This window comes from Melospiza melodia, chromosome 26 (genome assembly GCF_035770615.1).
Source record: "Melospiza melodia melodia isolate bMelMel2 chromosome 26, bMelMel2.pri, whole genome shotgun sequence".
NCBI classification, from domain to species: Eukaryota; Metazoa; Chordata; class Aves; order Passeriformes; family Passerellidae; genus Melospiza; species Melospiza melodia.
Genome location: NC_086219.1, coordinates 2,109,735 through 2,129,848, shown reverse-complemented (window position 1 = coordinate 2,129,848; position 20,114 = coordinate 2,109,735). Strand labels below are relative to the sequence as shown.

Sequence of the window (20,114 nt, the reverse complement as noted above, 5' to 3'; positions counted from 1 at the left end):
GAAAAGCAGTGTAGGGTTTATCCTTATGATGGGTCACATGGAGAGGTCTGGATATGGAAAAAATAGCAATTCTCCCAATCTCTTACATTTAGCAATTGTCTAGTGGAGTGAGAAGGCTTGATAGATTCCTGGCTTCTGAAGTTCAAGAACTTTGTGTTTTAGCAATAATGCAAATCCTGGCTGCCATTAGCACTGCCAATGCCAATAGAGAAATGTTGAATTTAGAGGAGTAGCTGCAGGTAGAAGATCCAATTTTCATTTAGAGGATGAGAGTTTATGTTGAGTATAGTCAGGCCACTGTCTGTGGATCCTGTAGCACAATGTTTGCTAGTTCTCCTGGGGAGAGAGGGAAAATAACTGTGTGGGAATGCTGCAGTTGTAGGCTAAGTGTATGGAATATTGTAGTACCATTTTAAAAGCAAACTCAGTCTAGGTTCTCTAGGTTCACCTACGCTTATCTTCATGAATAATACTACTTTTATCAGTTGAGAAGTGAATAGTTGCATTAAGCTACTGGTCAGTGCATTTGAAATTCTCATCTGTTCCTTTCAACCGGTGTGTAAGAGTTTAAAGAAAGCTCTGCCTCAAGAATGGACACTTAAAAGGTTAAACAAGAGGCTGCATGAATTACTGGGATTCTACTGAATAAATCTGAGCCTTAGAGCTGTGTTTTATTCTTGCTGATCTTGCAAGGGGGGCTCTGTTCACCTTTCTGCCTGATGGGTTCTGTGTGACTGTGCAGTGCAGCCGTGTCCCGCCTGCGGGCCGTGAGCAGCCGCCTGTGCACCGAGCTGGAGAGAGAGAAGGAGCTGGAGCTGAGCCTTGCTCTGACACTCAAACAAAACTTGTAAGTGAGGGCATGAAGAAAGTGTGCAGGGAATCAATCTTTATTACCATCTTCATATGCTCTTGGATGGATTCAAAAGTTAATCAATAGAGAAATTGCTTGTAAATACTGAATTACATCAATCCAGATCAACTTTTAGCTTGCATGGTTCATCCCTTACAAAGCTGGATGATGTGGCTCAGAACCCAAGTTAGCTTTGCACATGTAAATAAAGTTTTGATTTTATTGTGAGAGGTACATAAATTGTGACCTAAACAGGTCTCATTTGAAATGTAAAATAAGATGGACTAAAGTAAATCTGCCTGTGCATGAGCATAAATAGTTGTAATTTATGCCTCTTGGTGGCTTTATAGGGCATAAAGGAAAGGAGAGAAAATGAGCATGATGGAGACATTGTAGCAGTACTGTGTATTTTTATGCCAAGCTAATACTGCTGTTGTAATTGATTGTTCACACATAATAAATTACTGCTTTTTATCAGACAGAGTAAAGCTGTCTTTTGCAGGAGGCAACAGGTGAGTGTGTTTGTATTTTGGTACCACAGGTACATCAAAGGAGGAACACAGGCATGAGCTTCTAGCTGTGATTAGCCAAGTGGTTAAGCAGGATACAGTGTGTTCTGCTGCAGTGTTGTGTAATAGCTTTAAAATGCTTGACTTGTTTATTGTGTGATTAGCAATACACAGAACAGATTAATGTACTCAGCTCTATCATATCTGGTTCCTTCAGCAAAGCACAGAAGAATAAAAGCTGTGGCCTGTCTCTGAAGTTATTTATTGTTGAAGGAAAAGCTATTTTTAGAATTTTTATTGATTTTCATATTTTCATCTAGGTAAATGGGAGAAACAAAAACTTGAGGTTTATTTTTTTTACCTTTTTTTTGGACCAATATTTTTCATGTCTTTGAAAATAATATTGTATTAGATATGAGCCTTAGTCTGTACCACTAAAAGAGTTTGATTCAAAATATGTTTGTAAATAATAAAAGAAAACATGGTTACATGTTTATTTCCCCCACAGAGCCTTCCTTACTCAATTTATCACCTTAAAGTGAAAGAATATCAGTAGCCCAGTGAAAATAATTCACACTTTTTTTTAAAGGCTTGAGATGTGGCAGATAGAAACTGAACAGGAAAAACATGACATCCTCCATGAAAAACTTCAAAAAGATGAGGAGGAGCTACAGATGCAATACCAGGAGGAGAGAGAAGTGAGGATTTGGAAGGAAAAAATAACAGCCCTGCAAGCAGAAGGAACACGTCGGACTCGAGAGAAGTAAGAGCCTCAAAGTCAGAGCCTGCTGCCTTTCTTGTTTTATTTTCAGCCAGTTCTCTGCTGCAGGTGCTGAGATTAGCTGGTTCAGATACTGCTGCTACTGTGTGTCTTAGCTGGGTGTGCTTCAGGAATATTTGATTAGGAAATGGAATTAAAATAAGAATTGGCCACGGCCTTGCAGTTATGCAAGTAAAGATTTCTGATCTGTGGGAATAAACTTAATGAAGATGAAAAAACTACAAATGCAGGAGGTTTTATCATAGGAAATGAGGTTTATTGGATCAGACTAACTGCATGTGTCTGCAGTGCTGTTGCCCTCCAGGACCTTCTGGGCTTATGAGTCCATTGAGATTCCTGGAGCAGAAGCAGACACCAAAAAGCACAAAAGTGCTCTCCAAAAGCAGAGCAAAAGTGTGTCAGTCTGTGGCTTTTGTGAAGTTTATCACTTTGTCTGTAATGTGGGGAGTGTGGAGAGTGGACAAATGTCCTCATTTCAGCACATATTAATGAACTTCTCAACCCCACCCTAGGTCTCACTGTGTTGGAATCAAATTTTCCTCAGTCCTGCTGCAACTGTTGGTTTGTCTGTGTTTTGCAGAAGAGAGAAGGAAGCCCAGAGAGAACGTGAAGAAAGAAATAAAAAACTCCTCGAGGATGCCAAGAGGAACCATGAGAAAGCAGTCTGCTTCCTGAGGCAAAGCATGGCCAGGTGGGGCTTCACTCCCTTCCTGTTGTGCATTCTCTGCTGGCCAAGACTTTATCCCCCAGTCTTTGAAAAATAATGATTTTTCTGTAAGTTATATTTTCTGTTTCACCTGGAAATCTCATGCCAGGTACAGTGTGGTGAGGCATTGAGATCTTTTAGGGCAAAAAGGATGTGGAAAGAAGAAAATCCACTCAGTGTCCTGTCATGGCCTCCACATTCCCTGGAGTCTCTGGCATGAGGGCTCTGACCTTGGAGGCATTGATGATGATTTGAAGCATTTTATCTATATATGTGCCATTAAATGAAATAGTACAGCTAAAATCCAGGTTTGAAACCTGCCCTGTGCCATTCTGTCCTCTCAGAAATGTGGTAAAAAAGCATCAATGGATTGATGGGCCATTTCCTTGTGCTGCTGCTCTGGTTGATTTTAAATTAGATGTTCCTTCATAGATTGATGTTTGTGTTATTTCTCTGGTGTTGAATTATTTTGCTGCTGAAGAAACAGAACATTTATTACTTATTTTTATATATATGTAAATATATCTTAATATATAAATAATAGGACTTAATTGTAAAATGATTGAAATAATTGTACTGTTTCTATGCTGTCTTATTTTTATTAGATAGTGTGTACAAACTGATCATAATTAAGAAAAACAAAATCAAATAGATTTTTTTTCTTGACAAATATATCAAACATATCAATCTTAATTGTTTTTATGGTTTCCTATTATATTTACTGGAATATTCCCAGGTTTGACTCCTGCCCACATATTTCCAACTTGTAGAGTTCTCAGGGTTTATTTTTAATGTGGGTACATGTGCTTGGCTTGTAAAGTTTGCTACATAAGGTTTAGATACTGCTTATATGAGCAACACCTGAATTCTTTATTTTAGCAGCCAGTCATATGTCATAACATGAAACACATTCTTCATATCCAAATTTTTTTAAAAAATTAAAGTTGTTGAGCAAAATATTTGAAAACCTGTTGGCACTTGGAGCTCGAGCAGTGCCGTGTTTGGAGGAGCTGCAGCTGTTCCCTGCAGTGCCCACCAAGCAGGGCTGTGCAGCAGCAGTGGCTGCTGGCAATTACTCCCTGGCAGCTCAGACATTCTATTACCCAGAGCTTTCCAGGATGAGAGCCTGAAAGATTTTACTTTGCTTACAGAATTCATGAACAAAATGCAAAGGAAGAAGCGAAAGCTCAGGAGCATATGGAGAGAAGGATCCAAGCTGTGCTTTCCCTGAAAACCAGCATCACTTCCAACAGGGTACTGCTGCTGGGCTGGGATGGCAATGAAGTCACTGCCTTCTGATGCTCAGCTCTCCTTGCAGAGCTGTGTGGGGGTTTTTGATCACATCACTGAGCAAACCCCTTGAAACTGGGGGGAATTTAACCATTGCAGGGATCTGTGTGGGCAGGTTTTGACATTCTGCTGATGCAGTTTATTCTGTCAACAGTCTAGTTGTTCTGGGAGGGGAACTCTCTGGGAAATAATGCATGCTAAAAAAAGTTCTCTGGAAGTTCAGCCAGAAGGATTTCCAGTTATTTGGATCCCAGTGCAGAAATATTCCACATGGAGAAAACATATGGAAGAAAAACAGTTATTTGAGAATTTAAATAGTATAAATTAGGAATTTCTGAGCTATGCTGCTTTGCTTTTCTATTTCTGTTCTGTAGGATATGAGGGAATGATCTTAATTTAAACCTGATTTGTTTAGAACTGTTATCTTTTCACATTCCTTCACTGAGCAGCATTCCAGGGGCAGGCCGGAAGGATAGAGAAGTAGCTTGGACCTAGTCAGAGCTTTCTGCATCTCAGCACCCCAGAGAATATTACAGACAATACCTTCTGCTTCAGAGACATCCACCACAAAGGGATACTTGGATAAGGGGACCAGCATTAGATCCTCTGGTTTATATTCTTTAACATGTGAATCAAACATGTAACTGGTTTGTGTGACTCTCATAGGAAAAGCTCCAAACTCTCCAGGTTTTGAACAAAGCAAAGGCCTTGGAGGCAAAGAAGGAGGAGATGAAGATGAGGGAGGCCATCCAAGCAGAAGGAGGCAATGTTATCAAGAAAATTTTTCTCCATAAACGACAGCAAGAACAGGAGAAAAGGAAAGAGTGAGTGTCATATCCATATCAAGCTGTGCCTGCTCCCTGGAGCTCAGTCAGGTCCTGAAGGCAGAACATCTCTGATGGTGCCTGGAGGGGGTGAAGTCCCTCTCCCACTCCGTGGGTGACACTTGCTCAGTCTGTTCCTGGGGCCCTGAACTCTGCCTCAGGGCTGCTCAGATCTCCAGAGCCCCGTGGGTGTTCTGTGATCAACTCCTCCGGGAGGGGAGTTCAGTGACCCCAAACTGGAAAGCTGAAGTAACTGTCCCTCTTCCTCCCCTGAACACTGTGAAAGTCTGTATCAGCCTTCTGAAACACTGTAACTGAGTATATTTAGTCTGCAAAAATGTATAAACAGCCTCTGAATCACTTGGTGTCTTGGCACAAGTTACCACTGAACCCAACTTGCTATTTAGCTAAAAGGCTCCAAGGGAACTGGGTTGTAGTTAATATTACTGTTAAACAACCATGGTTGGGTTAATATTTCTTACAACTTTGGATTACAGAGCTTTTAGAGAACAGCAGAAGTCGAGAAAAATGGAGATTGTGTCTCGAATTTTGCAAGAAAGAGCTCCTCCTCACAAGCAGAGCAAAAGTCAGTCCCCTACTAAGGCAATTAAGGCTCGTGGTAAACTTGAGGATCCTTTAATGCAGAGCAGGAAAGCCTGGCAAAGTGAGGAGACCTGCAGGCAAGCAGATGGAGAAATATCAGAGGTAATCAAAGGCCTAGGAAACAACTCTCTTTAGATTGTCTTGTTTTGTTTTGTAAAACGTGCAGGTCATTGAATTCTGTTAAAAAATAGCACAAGCAACAACCAAACATGAGACAGTAGAGAACAAGTGGAGAGTAATTTCCTCATCAGATCTCTCAATATCTGTTAGTTTCCTTTTTCTTGAAGGAAATAGAGTGACTTTTAATGTAAAATTTTGTCTGTATTCAGTGTTTTAAGAGGGGATTGGCCTAAGTTGGCATCTTTGACCTCTGAGCCAAAAGCCAAGAGGCAAAAAGCCAAAGACCTGTAATTTTTGTGTTAAAAGATCTCCTCAGACATTGATAACTGTGGAAGTAATTGTAATTTTTAACTGTATCTTCAAAACTTGTGTTCTTTCACCAAAGCTGGGGTGCTCTCCATTAGTTTATTCCTTGGCTGGGGAGGGAACTGCTTCCCAAGGAGAGAGTTCTGAGGACACAGCCCAGGATGTGCTCCAGGAAAGTGGTGATGAGGACACAGAGAGGGACAAGACCCTCCTGGTACCTGAGTTCCCAGGACTTTGGAATCTGGAATTTGACTTGCACAAGGTAAATGTTGTGATATCTCCTGTTAGAAACAGAAAAGAACTTTGCTTGAAACCAATAATTGTGTATTTTGCAGTTAAAATGCAGACATGATGTTATTACATAGATGCAGAAATTCAGATGTGAGAATATCATCAGTCATTGCTGTTTGACACTGTTCTGGAGGAGTTTGTTCTCTCAAAGAGAAAACAGTGCTTTAGGTTTAGTTCAGAAATCTGTGAAGGCATAAATCACATTATGTTTACTTCTTTGAATTTAAAAAAACTTCAGAATCCATCAAAAAGAAATCATGTCAGTACATATTCCTAGACTTGCATGGAGAAGCACTGGACCATGACTGAAACATTCCAGTGAAGTCAGCTGATTTTTTTCTCAATGTTTAATAAGTTGAGAAGAAAATAAAACCCTTAAAGTGCAGAAAAGCTAATTCTGCCATGAAAAACATGATTTTCTAGTGTTGGGTGATGAGAAAATGCAGAACAGACAGCTGAGAATCCATTAAATTCTTCATGTTGAGGTTGGGATGCTGAGTTTGACTGGAGAGAGCCAGACAAAGGCTGGCCAGGTGCTGGAAGGTTCCTTTGGCAGATTTTTCTACTGGAGCTGCAGATTCTGTGGTCACACACAGATCTGGTGGTTTTCTGCATGTTCCTTTTTAGGTGACCAAAATTGAAGATCCAACACAGTTGGCTCTCAGGACAATAAGGACCCAAATGGCTAAGAAAGAAAAGGAGAAACTCCAAACTGGAATTCTTTACAAGCAAAGTGTGCCTGCTCAGGAACACAAGGGCTGTGCTTTCCACAGCAAACCCAGCTGCATTCATTTCAAGGTCAGTGGCCCTTCTGCATGGAATTGTAGAGAGGAATCTGCTGGAGCTATATCCCAAAGTCTTCATAAAAAATCTGTTCCAGCTTTTAATAGGTCTGTAGTGAAATTTGAAACTGCTCTTGCCTTTTTCTCTAACAATCTCTTTGATAGATTAAATAAGTTACTTATTTTTACTATCTAAACTATAAATACTTCATTTTTTAGGGGAGTTTAAATACTGTCAGAAGGGTGAGCATATGATCAAACCTCCTGTTGGATCATGTTGTGTTTTTTGAAGGGCAGCATGACTGTACTTGTATATTGTTTGTAAATACATTATTACTGTAAAATTATGTCCACAAAGAAGTGGTGACTCCCATGCAGGTAAATCTCAGTCAATTAACAGAACTGTTAATAACTCAGACCATGAATGTGACATCATGTCTCTGACACTCACCTGGTGTGTTTGGCATCCCAAGGATTTTGATGTTGGCCAAATCTACAAAAAGAAGATAATTTTGACAAATGCATCCTACAGTGTTAATTACTGCAGGCTGGTGGGAATCAGTGAATGTCTCAAGGACTCCATCAGTGTTCAGTAAGTAAATTCACTGCAGACTTGTTTGACCTTTGTACCTAAAGAACCCAGTTCTGCAGCCACTGAAATTTCTGCTTGTTGTGGGTTAACCCTGCAGGCAGAGAAACTCCACAGAGCAGCTCCTCACTCCCTCCTCAGTGGGATGGGGGGGAAAATAGTCAAACTTGTGGCTTGAGATAAACACAGTTTAATTCAACAGAAAAGGAAGGGAAAAAATAATGAAATAAAGGAAATCAATCTCAGAGCAAAGAACACTTCAATTGCAATCCTGTGGTCTTTCCCATCAATCTATTCCTGTAATCCTGCTGCCAGGTTATGTAATGAAGCACTGTGTCTACTTGGGAGATTGCAAATTAGTCTCAGTTTAACTATATTGATAATTTTATCTCACTGTTTATAAATAAACAAAAGGAGATATCCACAAAATGTTTCTTTTTAAGAATTCAGACACCAGCTCTCTCTGAAGCTGGACTGAGCCTTTAAATATATAAAAGGCAAGTTGTGAAAAGTAGTATTTCTCTAAAAATGAAGTAGTGAAAAGAATGTATTTAACTGGAATTCTGTGAAACAAACAAACAAAAATTATTGTAGTCTAGCCTAAAAGTAAAAATGCTAAAGTTCCTGTGTGTAAGTGAAGCTTATGAACAAATAGGAGACATGGAAGTGAATTCCTTTGGCTTACAGAGAAAGTTCAGGTTTCAACCCTTCTGCTGGCCTGGAGAAGGCACCTGTGGGACAGTTTAGTGACACCCCAGGGAATAAATGAGTTGTTTCACCACTGTAAGTGATTTCATCTCCAGAGCTCCTTTCCCAGCTCACTGCCCACTGTCCTTGTGGGGATAAACCACACCTGGAATTTCTGGATCATCTGATAAGGACAGGATGCCCCAAGGTGAAGCCATTTCTTGCCCACTTTGTCCCCACAAGAGTCCCCAGGGATGTGAACAGAGAGTTCTTGACTGAACAACTTTCCTGGAGAGCTGGAAAGTCTGGATCCATCTGCTCCAGAGGTGTGGAACTCTTAATTCCCAGCCTGGTGGAGGTGGATAATTGAGCAGGACACAGCAGAGCCCTTCAGCTCCTAAACCTGCTCTGCTCCATGTGTAGCTCCTGGCTGGTTCAAAATCATGTGTGGGGATTTAATTTTGACCCACTTACACGTGTCTAATTTCTGTGACAAAGCCTGAAGCTGCTAATCCGACAAAATGAGGGTTTCCTGCTCTAAAAGATTTTTTTTTCTCTCATTTAGTATGTTGGACAATTGCATATGGTAAATCAGCACCTCTGGTTTTTCACTAAAAATTAAACAATGCTTTCTGAAAGGCCCAAGTCTTTTCTTGCTGTAATTGCCTTTCAAAGTACTCTCCAAATATCAAGAATTGTGAATGATTTTTCAATGTCTGATAAATTAATTAACTTTTTAAAATTCAATTGGTTACCCTTACATTTGCCAGCAGGATAGCTAGCAAAAATAATCTAGGATTTTGTTCTCCATTTTCATGTTATTAATAATTTGATCAGCAGAGCACAGACCTGTGGACACTGATCTCTATAAAGCTTCTCTCAGGTAGAACCAGACATAAATTGTTTGTTACAAAATAGTTTTGCCAAGTATTTTGAAAATACCCAGCAGATCTACACTGCCATGGTGTCACTGTCCTGAAATCAGTGCCCAGGTATTTACAGACAACACTTGGGAGCTGTTATCAGTGACAGGGCTGGATTTGCTGATAAAAAGCTTTATTCCAGTGCTTAAAATGAGCAGCATTACACCCCATGGAGCCTCTCCTTAGCACAGTGGTTCTGTGTGGGCTTCTGTGTCTGACACTTTGTGCTCTAAATCAGAACTATTTTATCAAGATAACATTTGAAATAAAGAACCATTCCTTAAAGTTCTCCTCAGGAGAAACTGCCGGGATCTGTTCAGTAGCGTGTAGGTGCTTATTCTCTGTCTGCATTTTAAGCTCCTAAATTCTGAAGTGTTTCCCTTTCTGAAAAAGTTTCATTTTGCTTTGGTTTGAGTTTAATTTTGTTTTGATAAAGCTGTGAAGGACGAGTGTGTTCCATGTCTCACTTGGCTTAGGGGCTCCCATGGCTGACAGCACTTCCTTATCTCCTCTGGCTCCTCTGCCAGGCTCCAGGAGTGCCTCAATAATTTCATTTACAGTGCAGCTGTGAGATGTCTTGTCTTCTGATGGGCATTTTCCCTGCCTCACACAGACCATGAAATGAGTGGCAGATTCTATTCAAGATAATTTTGATACAGCTGGCAACAAGCAGCACATTCTCTAATCATCTGCAGCTCCCTCCTTGGGTTTTTCCTCTTCATTTTGTGCTTGGACAGGGGAGATGTTACTGAGCAACATTAAAATGGATAATGGGAGAAATTGCTTCCTAATTGTCTGACTGGGCAGTTCCACCTCTTCTTGCTGATTTTGAGCCTCAGCTTCACCTCCTTGGCTGCAGTCCCTGTCTTGCCTTTTAAAAGCACTTGGAGTCTTTCTGAATAAAACCTTAATAAAGAATCAGCCTTTGTTGTTTCCCAGTTGCAGCAGGGTTCTGGAGCCTTTCATTAATCTGTCACTCATTCTGACTTTTCTAATAATTAGTCCAAGTGAGGGGGGGGAAAAAAGCAATCTGCCATTGTTACCAGAGCAGGAGCTGGGTGTTCCATCCACAGCTTTAATTTGGAGTTTTATTTTAATTATCTCCATAGTTTTGACCCACCTGGCAAAATGTCTTCTGGGATGTCCTGTGAATTCCTGGTAACATTTAAGCCAATGGTAAGTGCATAGTGAGGAGAATCCTAGTATAGGCCACTGGTCTGATTAAAACCATTATTAACTGAATTTCTTAACAGTTAACAAGAAAAAAACCTACATTTTTAGAAGAGCTACTGTTGCACAGGGACAGCTGTGTGCATGTTCAAGCTCTGATAAATTGTCATAAGGCAAATTCTGAGGACATGTTTGGAAAAATGCCTCCAAATGAGAGCAAGTTTCCAAATATTTATAATCTTGCCCAGCTCAAGTTAACCAAGCTGTCACAAAGACTGTTTTAAAGTGGAAACATGGATTCAGTAAAGATACATTTTAATATGGTACTCAAAGAATGAGTGAAAATATTTTTCATCAGGCTAAATCTTCTGAAATTACTCAGGGTTTTTTCTGTTCTGTTTTCTAGATAAATAAAGGGCTGGAAGGAGCAGTCATGTTTATGGCCCAGACAGGTTCTTTTTCTGTTCCACTGAAATGCACAGTCAAAACCTGCATGGTAAGACACTTCTTTTAAGCATGTAGATAATATAATTATTATTATAAAAAGCTGATGCTCACTTAATTGACATTAGTGCTATGTAGGCCAGTGGTAATTAATGGTTTGTTTTCTCACAGCTGGCTCTGGATAAGGAGCTCATTGACTTTGGCAGCCTTGTGGTGGGAGAGACAATTTCACGGCCCATCAGCCTGACAAACAGCGGCGCTCTGGGAGCCAGATTCCGAGTCTGGGCGTCACCAGGTGCCACAAGTCCCCTCAGAGCAGCAGCAAAAGCTGCTCCTGCTATCGTGGTGGGTTCAGAAGCACTTCCCTAAAGGAATAGAAATGTTCTGCTTTGGGAGGTGTGGTGCAGTTTGTGCAGTCTTTGTGCAGAGTCACAAAGCAGCTCAGGTCAGAAAGGACTTGGGAAGTTCATCAAGTCCAACCTTTAGTACATTTGGGTTGGTGTAAATATAATCTGTTCGACCCAAGTATTGGAAGGTAAAAGCAATTCTCTTGTGAGGCATGGGGAAACCAGCAATGCTGATTTTTTTAAAGTATTTTAGTAATTTATGTCACGATTCCCATTTTCTCCACATTCATGACAATTAGGAGAAAATACTTCAGTTAAAAGAGGAGATTCTGACAGTCATTAAAAATCTCAACTCGTGGAAGGCAGAAACATGTGAACTGCTGCAAAACTAGCAATCAAGTGAGGGGTGTGATAAAGAGAGGGCTGGTTTCACCAGACTTAGTTTTGACATAAAACTGCCTGGATTTCCACTAGAAAAATGTTGGGTTTGTTAATTGTAAAGTAACTGGCACTACACTGCACTGCTCCTGTTCCATTATTTACCTGTTTGGGGCAGCCAGCAAAAAATTCAATCTGCTCATTGATAAAGACCTTGTAGAATGTGCAGTTCTTGGAAAGTGCAACACATTTCTCCATTTATAACATGGAACTGTTGCAAGAAAACACAAATCTGATTTGCATAACACTTTTGCTGGGTAGAACTGGAGCTGGTGCAAGGCAGAGGAGCAGCCATGGGAGAAAATCCCTCTCTGTGTTTCCTAACAGGTCACTGAACATCCCAGTGACTCTGAAGAGGAAAAGGAAGGCAGCACAGGCCCTGTGGCAGCTGGGGATCCAAACCAGAGCTGTGCTGAGCCCGGGGAGGGGCTGACCCCCAGTGCAGCCCAGGAGCCCAAGAGAAGCAGTGCCACAGGTGAGGTGATGCTTTGGAAACCACCCCTGCACTTCCCCAGGCCAAGCTGGGGATCCAAACCAGAGCTGTGCTGAGCCCAGGGAGGGAATGATCCCCTGTGCAGCCCAGGAGCCCAAGAGAAGCAGTGCCACAGGTGAGGTGATGCTTTGGAAACCACCCCTGCACTTCCCCAGGCCAGGCTTTAGCCAGCTTAATCTCCTGGAAGGAACTGAGCAGTTCAGTTTGCAAAGTTACTCAGTAAATGGAGTAGCTCATCACTGCAGGAGTAATGTTAGATTTCTTTGTGTGCTGCCTCATGGAAAATGACTAAAAATAATGTCTTGACACCATTATATCAAAAGCAGCAGAGAACCTCAGTGCTCATTAGTGATCAACAATTCAGACTCAGAAGAACACAGAACACAACCAGCTTCAGGAATTGCAAAATTGTGAACATCATCCCTGTCTCAGCAACTGAATCCCCACTTCTCAGAATAGCAATCCACATGACAGGTTTATTTTTATAGTCTGTAATTCTAGGAACAAGGAAGCAGAAAGATGAACCTCCTCAGACATTTTCCATCTCATTCCTAATGTTTACTATGTGCTTAATAAAATCCAGTCTTGTAGATGAAATACTCTCTTAATTTGCTTCTTATCTATGTTCTTTAACATTTCTCCCAAATACTGATTCCAATTTCAGGAAGCTGAAGGTTCCATGGAAAGGTTGTGGGTGGTTTTTGCAGGTCCTTCTGGCTGCATTCCTTCATGCCACTGAAATTGCTCTTGAAGGCCATCCCCACTGCAGCTGAGTCTGTATTTTTGAACCATTCATGTTGTTACTCAGTGGAAGGCTCAGGTAGAATTCCAAACTAGACTAAAGCTGGATGGCCAAACAAATATTTCCTTGCAGACATTCAGATTTTCCCATCATGGCTATACATGCCTGGATTTGAAATATTGACTCAAATTAATGTACTTGTGCCTTGTTGGATATTGCTTATTGGATATCCAGCATTTTATTTTGTTTTGTGTTTGTTTCTTTCCCCAGAACAACTTGGTCCAGGAGAATTAAATACCAGATCACATCTGGACAGAGACAATGAACATAATTTAATGGAAGTTTCTCCTGAAGAAATACCAGTTGAAATTATGCTTGGAAAGGTAATGAATGTCCTGAGATCCAGACAAGATCTCACTAGGCTGAGCCTGCATCAAATAAATTGCTGAAGTACATGGTCATTCCAAGCCCACTGGACATCACTGTATCACAGTTAATTCTTAAAATGAAATCACAGCACAATTTTCCCCTATCTTTTGATCTATAGAGACAAAAGGTTTAACTTTTTGTTCTAAAAAAGGTTAAGACCTTTTAGCATAGAACTTTTTGCGGCAATTCACATTTGCCACAATTAATTATTTTTTTCTGCTGTGTGGTTCTGTGGTTAAACAAAGTCTGGTGGCAACAGACAAGGAGGGGCAGGAAAAATGTCTGGGAAATGTCAGATTTGAGCCATTTTATTGCTCTGATTCTGATTTTTCCTGTACAGTGAGTTCAGTTTAGTTCCAAACCAGATGTAGTGGAGTATGTGTGCAGCGAGTATCTACAGCCTCTTTATTTCACTGCAATTCCTAGAGTTTCACTGTTGTTGCTCAGGTGACTGAGGGTGAGATTGGACCCTTCAGCTCAGTGAAAATCCCAGTCCTGTTTGTTCCAGCTGTCCCTGGGGATGTGAGGGCAGAATTTGTGATCGTGTTTGACAACCCAGACTGCAAACCAGTGAGTGACCTGCTTCAAACCATGTGGGAAATAGTTTAAAATCTTCTCATTTGTGTGCTTCTCAAGATTTATGTGTTAGGTGGCTTTATGGGAGTCATAGCTCTTATTTCTGATGCAGGATCTTTATTAAACCTGCTAATTCTCTTGATTTCTATGCAAATAATCCTGATATTCCCATGTGATCAGACATCCTATTGGAAAACATCTCATGTCCTGGAAATAAATGGGGAAATATTCTCCCTTATTCCCAACCCACCTAGTTTATTTTCTTTCTGATCTATCAGAATTGGAATTATTTAAGAGGCAGTAGTGAAGCTGATGTGTGAAAGCTGGAAGAGGTGACAACTTTAGTTACCACTTCAGCATATTGTGATTCTAAATTTTATTGGGAGCCAAATTTTGCTTAGAACAGTTCACAGAAGCTTGCCAAAAATTAAAGACAAACTTCCCAGCAGCTCAGCAGCCAGTCTTGGCTGTCCCTTGGGCTGCAGATCCTGCTGTGAGATCCTTCTTCTGCAGGGCTGAGCTCTGTGGGCCCTGGTGCCAGGCCTGGGCACTGCAGGGAGCACAGTGCTCCTGTGCTGCAATCCCTGCATGTCTGTGCAGCGATCCCTGCATGTCTGTGCTGCAATCCCTGCATGTCTGTGCAGCGATCCCTGCATGTCTGTGCTGCCTTCCCTGCATGTCTGTGCTGCCTTCCCTGCATGTCTGTGCTGCCCCCCCTGCATGTCTGTGCTGCAATCCCTGCGTGTCTGTGCTGCAATCCCTGCATTTCTGTGCTGCCTGGAGGAGCTGCAGCCCCAGGGGAGCCTGGACTGGGGCCCATCCACTTCAGCTAAAGGCACTTTAAATAATTCTTCTCAATGTCATGGGCAGATGCTCTTCTTTCATGTTCCCTGTCAAGGAATCCAACCCAAAGTAGAATTGTGTTTCTCTGCTGGGGCACTGTAACATCCTGGGTTTACTTTGCAAATGATTTTCCTAGGTCTGCCTCATTAAAGAACCTGTTGCACTACAAATAATAAAACATTTTACTCAGCTGCATTTATAGCAGAAATCCTTGCTGGAAGTCAGTAAGAATGTGAGACAGACAGAACTAATCCCCTGCCATTGCTGCCCTGCCAGCTGAGCTTCAGTGCCATTGGAGTTTCTGTGGATGTGCCCATCTGGGTGCCCCAGCCCAACGTGGACCTCAAGATCTGCCAGTACGGGCGGCTGTACCAGGACAGCGTGGAGGTGCGCAGCAGGTGAGCTGCCCTGGGTGCCCCTGGCACTGCCCCTGGCCATGGCACTGTGGGTGAGCTGCCCTGGGCACCCCTGGCACTGTGGGTGAGCTGCCCTGGGCACCTCTGGCACAGCAGCTGAGCTGCCCTGGGTGCCCCTGGCACTGCCCCTGGCACTGGCACTGTGGGTGAGCTGCCCTGGGTGCCCCTGGCACTGCCCCTGGCACTGTGGGTGAGCTGCCATGGGTGGCCCTGGCACAGCAGCTGAGCTGCCATGGGTGGCCCTGGCACTGCCCCTGGCACTGTGGGTGAGCTGCCCCTGGATGCCCCTAGCCCTGGCACTGCAGGGGCACATCCTCTGAGCTCTGGAAATTTTGGGCATCCTGCTAAGCCAGACTCCCAACACCAGCCCTGGCTATGGGGTAGCCCCACACCTCCCCAGCCCTGCCACATTCCCAGTGTTGTTCCTGTTCTTGGGGAGAGCTGGGAAGCCCCCAGGGAACAGCAAATCCACAGTTTCCTCGTGTGGAATCTGCACACTAAATGTTTAGGGAGATAAATGTATCTAAAATTAAGTGCACATTGGGCTGATTCAGCCAGGGAATTTTATGTAGGGATATTTTGTTGTTTCTCAGCTATTTTGCATTCAATTAAAGTCCTGGGGGGACTTAGGATCTGGAAACCAGTTTGATGAGAGTCTTTTCAGATCTGGAACTAGATGCTGGATAAATCATGTCAGTCCTTTTGCATTCACTCTGAAATGGGGAAGGTGCAGCTTTTCCTGACCCATTAAGGTCTCCACTGGAAGGACAGATCCCTCTGGTTACACAGAGAGTGAGCAGACACTGACTGACAGGGGAACATATCTGGGTGTTTCAGAGTCCAAGTCAGTCACATCTGAGGGCTGGTTCTGTTTGCACTGTGGTATAAAGGGAATATTCCACTCCTTGGCTTCTGGAGATTTCCTGCTATTAAAAGTACTTATGGGAACATTTAATTGTCTTCAGGTGCTGGGTGTCTTCCCTCCACCTAATGCAGTCACTATGGAATTCTTATTTTAACAATTTGCATTTCTTAGAGTCTATTTCAATAGGATTGGGGTGGGTTTGTGGGAGGGTGGGGGAGAGATTGGTTCTATGGAAGGCATCCATTCTAAACCTCTTACCAGAATTACAGACTGCAGAGATTCTTCACAGTTGGAAAGAAATGAGTAAAGCTGTTATCTCAGAAATTCAGCTTACAGATATGACAAGCACAAGTTGTTATGTAAGTGATTTTACTTGGTCTAGATAACCCAGGGATAAAACTTATAAGTATAGAAACAGAATAACTCTCCTAATGGAACTTAAGAGTTCAAGGGGATCTCAAAGATAAAAGCTGTCAAATTGCTTAGGGCAAAACTTCTTAACTGAGGGAAAAATCCTGCTGATCCTTTGCCAAGTTGCACTAAATTAAGAGCACTTAATATGTAGTAGCCTGTCCTTAGCACCTTGGCAAGTCAAGGTTTTGATTTATCACCCAATTTCCATAATTAGCAAAAATTGCCTGTTATACAGTCAGGTAGGCTGAAATTCAGTGTATTTCATGTGCAGGAATACCATGTGTCAACTTTTTATCCTACAAAAGTGGACTGATTCCATCCTTCTGTTGTGGCCTGAGCAGATTCTCCCTCCAGAAGCTCCTGCCCCTTCCCTTGGTGTGTCAGGAGGAGAATTCCTCCTGGAGCCTGCCTGTGACTTGTAGGCTGTAGCACAAGGGGAAGGTAAAGTTTCCAAGAGAGCCAGATACCTCTGGAACTGGAATGTAAAATGTTGTTAATATTGGTTTTGTTCTGGGTTTTAATTTGGGTTTTTCCTGGTCAAGAAGACTGTGGTAATCAGGCAGCAAAAATAAGCAGCATAAAGGGTGAAAGTGTCTTATCAGAATTGTGTTCAATAGAAATAATTTTAAAAAGTCATTTCTTCAGCAGGTTATAATCTGCACTGATTTAATGAAGTAGTATATAATTCTCCTAGATTGTCAACAGTCAGAAATCATTGCAGCTCCCAGCCCCACTTGCTGTAGCTGTTGATTTAGAGGAGACCATCTGGCCTGACAGCTTGGAAACCAGTCCAGGGGAAGGAGAATGACAAGCTGAAATATTTGTAAATTGCTCGGCAATTTTGCACTTAGGCATAAAATTCCAAAGCAGGGGATGGTCCATGGCTGTTGCTGTGCTATGATAGGGCCAGAATTCAGACAGGCAGAGGATTCCTGGTTCCCAGTGTGCCATTCCCAGGGCAAATGGATCCCAAGGTTTAGCAGGGGAGCTGGCAGGACCAGCTCAGGCATGCTGTGACTCCCAGCCCTGCAGAATCTCTGCTGGTGGAGGACAGGTCACATAAAGAAATCCCCAAGGTTCAGTCATCCTATTGATCCTGACAGAGCCAGTGTGTGTTAGGACAAATCATCAGCTGATATTCCTCAATAGCTTGGCTGTGGCTGCCCCTGACCTGGCTGAGCTGTGCTGAGCTCTGACAGTTCTCTGTGGATCACTTGGAGCCCTGTTTGCTGGGTTTGTTACAGAACTTCCAAGTCTTGTTTTCTGTACTTAAAAGAGAACACAACTGTGTGAGCTTGCTGTGGCACTTTTCCATGCCCATCACTTTCAAAGGAAGCTCAGGATTGTTCTGATTGCAATGCAGGGCTGGGGGCAGGAGGGCTCAGACTCCAGAGTCACTGAAGTGGCCTCAAAGGCACCTGAGCCCCTCTGATGTGTTTGCAGAGCAACAACCACGCTGCGTTTGAAGTTTGAGGTGTGCAGAGAACTGAGCAAGCACCTGGAGCTGCTTCCAAAAACAGGCTACATCCAGGCCCTGTCATCCTTCAGTGCCCAGCTCAAGTTCCTGCCCAGGTAACCAACATTAACCCAACTCCAATCTTTCAGGATTTCAGGCAGTGGCAGTGGAAAAGCTGAGCAGGGTTGTTGTTCCCTCCTGCTGTCCAGGCTGGAGCTCACGGGGCTGCTGCAGTGCAGGTCTGCTGTCCCCCTGGAAGCTGCCAGATGCTCCAGGAGGAAATGAGCTTGGCTGCCAGGGCTGTGAGGCAATGTCCCCCCTGTGGCGGCAGCAGCGCTGTGACACTCCGAGCTCTCGGTTCCTGCTAGGCTGCTCTGCTCTGTGGGAAGCTATTCCTGTCCAGGGGGAGGTTATTGAGGCAGGTGGCTGCTTCATGGATCACTGATTGAATAATTTCTGGACAAGAACTCCTGTGCTTGCTAATTAAGGTGAGAGTGGTTGGGCTTCCTGTCCATATCTCTCCTCCCCAGGTACATTTTTCTCCAAATGATGAAGGTATTGAATGAATTTCACATGGTGTTTTATGTGACATCTGATGCTAAAAGCTTTATTGCAGCAAGTTTTTTTTCTCCATTTTACAAAACATCTACAAATACAAACACAGCCCAATGATAGGAAACAATTCCAGTTTCTAAAATTTAAATACCAGAGCTCCCATTGGCTGCTGTTCATTTTATTTACCTCATCATTGCCATCCTAAAGAATTTACCAGGACATTTCTTTTCAAAAAATAATTAATGACATATGGAATTCACTGTCTTTGGCTTTGACTGCTGCTGCAAACCTGCTGCTTCTTTGATGTGGGTTCTTAGTCCCAGGGATGTGTTTGGATTCTCACAGATGTGCTCAGCACCTCTGGATTCTATCCTGACTGCCAAATTGTCACCAGGTTTGTATTCAAAGAACTCAGAGTATTTACAGTTCTTGCAGCATCTCAAATCCCATCAGATTACAACAACAGTAACATGGTGACACATCCCAGTTCCTGAACCTCAGCTGCTGTGAGGCACTGTTCCCTCTCTGAGGGGATGCAGACAGAGCTTGGATTTAGAACCTTAATCTTCCTTTAAAAATGGGGAAGCTTCAGAAAGGAGATTTGATGAGATTAAGGCATTTCTGACACACGAAATAAGTATCTGGCTGTTTGAGGGTACAGATGATTTAAAGACCTGAAGCAGGGGGAGTGCTGGGAGCTGAGGGAAGCACTGAGCCAGTGACACATTTCCGTCAGGGCTGGCACTGAGCTGCCATTAGGAGCTCTATTAATAGAGCAGCTGTGGCACAAGTGACACAGAGGGAAAAGAAGCCCCCACTCAGCAGTGCTGAGGGAGCTGGGAGCTGCCTGAAGGCTTGGGAAGCTCTCCTGAGTGTTCTGTGCACACTGACATTCCTGGGCAGGTGTTCCCAAACCCAGCTCCTGGGAGCTTGAACGTTTCCTGCTCAGTTGAAGGCAAGTTCTCTACTCTGCTGCCTTTCAGAATTCCCAAACACCACATCCTGTAGTTCTCTGCATTTGGAACTGGTCCTGGCAATCTAAATCTGATTTGTCTTCTGTGCTTCTCTTTAATTGTGCCATTTTCATGGAACTTTCTGAAGGGTTCCAGGACCTTTTCCCCAAGGTACAGCAGCTAATTTAGAGTCCACCCCTGTGTCCATACAGTTATAAGTATTTTCTTCCCTCTCTGGATTATTATGAATCAGGTTAATTTCTTCTGCTATTGACATGTCGTGTGACAAAGTAAAGGCTGTAAAAATTCCTCCCTTGCACTTAACCTCAGTTCAATGTGTAAAGAACTTCCCAACATCTTTGAACATCACCCTTATTGCAAAATAACAGCAAGATTTGGGATCACCATGGTGACTGAGTGGGTGTTATTTTTGTTCTTTAACAATACATTAAAGAGTTGCAGGCAATTCCAGGAGTAGTAGTAGAACATGAGCACTGTGGAGACCCAAGAAGAGGAAGCAGCTCACTCTGGTGCTCTGAGATATAAATAGAGCAGCAGAGCTAAAAATGCTCCAGGTTTGTATTGTCTTGGCTTGAAGCTCTGGAATGGAGCTCGTGACAGCACGATGTTCACCTCCAGAAAACCTGCATATTCCTAATGAATTCTGAGGCTGGTGGGTGATCAGGCACTGCTGGGCTCCAGCTTTGTTCAT

At 42.8% G+C, this 20,114-nt stretch overlaps 1 protein-coding gene across 1 annotated transcript in view; it reads left to right on the top strand.

Annotated features, from left to right (window-relative positions):
* The window catches only part of CFAP74 (cilia and flagella associated protein 74), a 36,957-nt gene that overhangs the window by 3,318 nt on the left and 13,525 nt on the right, over positions 1-20,114 (top strand). Inside the window, exons 6-22 of the mRNA XM_063176910.1 lie at positions 743-847; positions 1,949-2,122; positions 2,721-2,831; positions 3,998-4,100; positions 4,803-4,960; positions 5,458-5,665; positions 6,069-6,251; positions 6,908-7,078; positions 7,536-7,654; positions 10,371-10,437; positions 10,838-10,927; positions 11,047-11,220; positions 11,988-12,135; positions 13,166-13,278; positions 13,772-13,894; positions 15,020-15,141; positions 17,882-18,010. Coding sequence (XP_063032980.1) covers positions 743-847; positions 1,949-2,122; positions 2,721-2,831; positions 3,998-4,100; positions 4,803-4,960; positions 5,458-5,665; positions 6,069-6,251; positions 6,908-7,078; positions 7,536-7,654; positions 10,371-10,437; positions 10,838-10,927; positions 11,047-11,220; positions 11,988-12,135; positions 13,166-13,278; positions 13,772-13,894; positions 15,020-15,141; positions 17,882-18,010 — 2,298 coding nt within the window. The remainder of the gene's footprint in view (positions 1-742; positions 848-1,948; positions 2,123-2,720; positions 2,832-3,997; positions 4,101-4,802; positions 4,961-5,457; positions 5,666-6,068; positions 6,252-6,907; positions 7,079-7,535; positions 7,655-10,370; positions 10,438-10,837; positions 10,928-11,046; positions 11,221-11,987; positions 12,136-13,165; positions 13,279-13,771; positions 13,895-15,019; positions 15,142-17,881; positions 18,011-20,114) is intronic.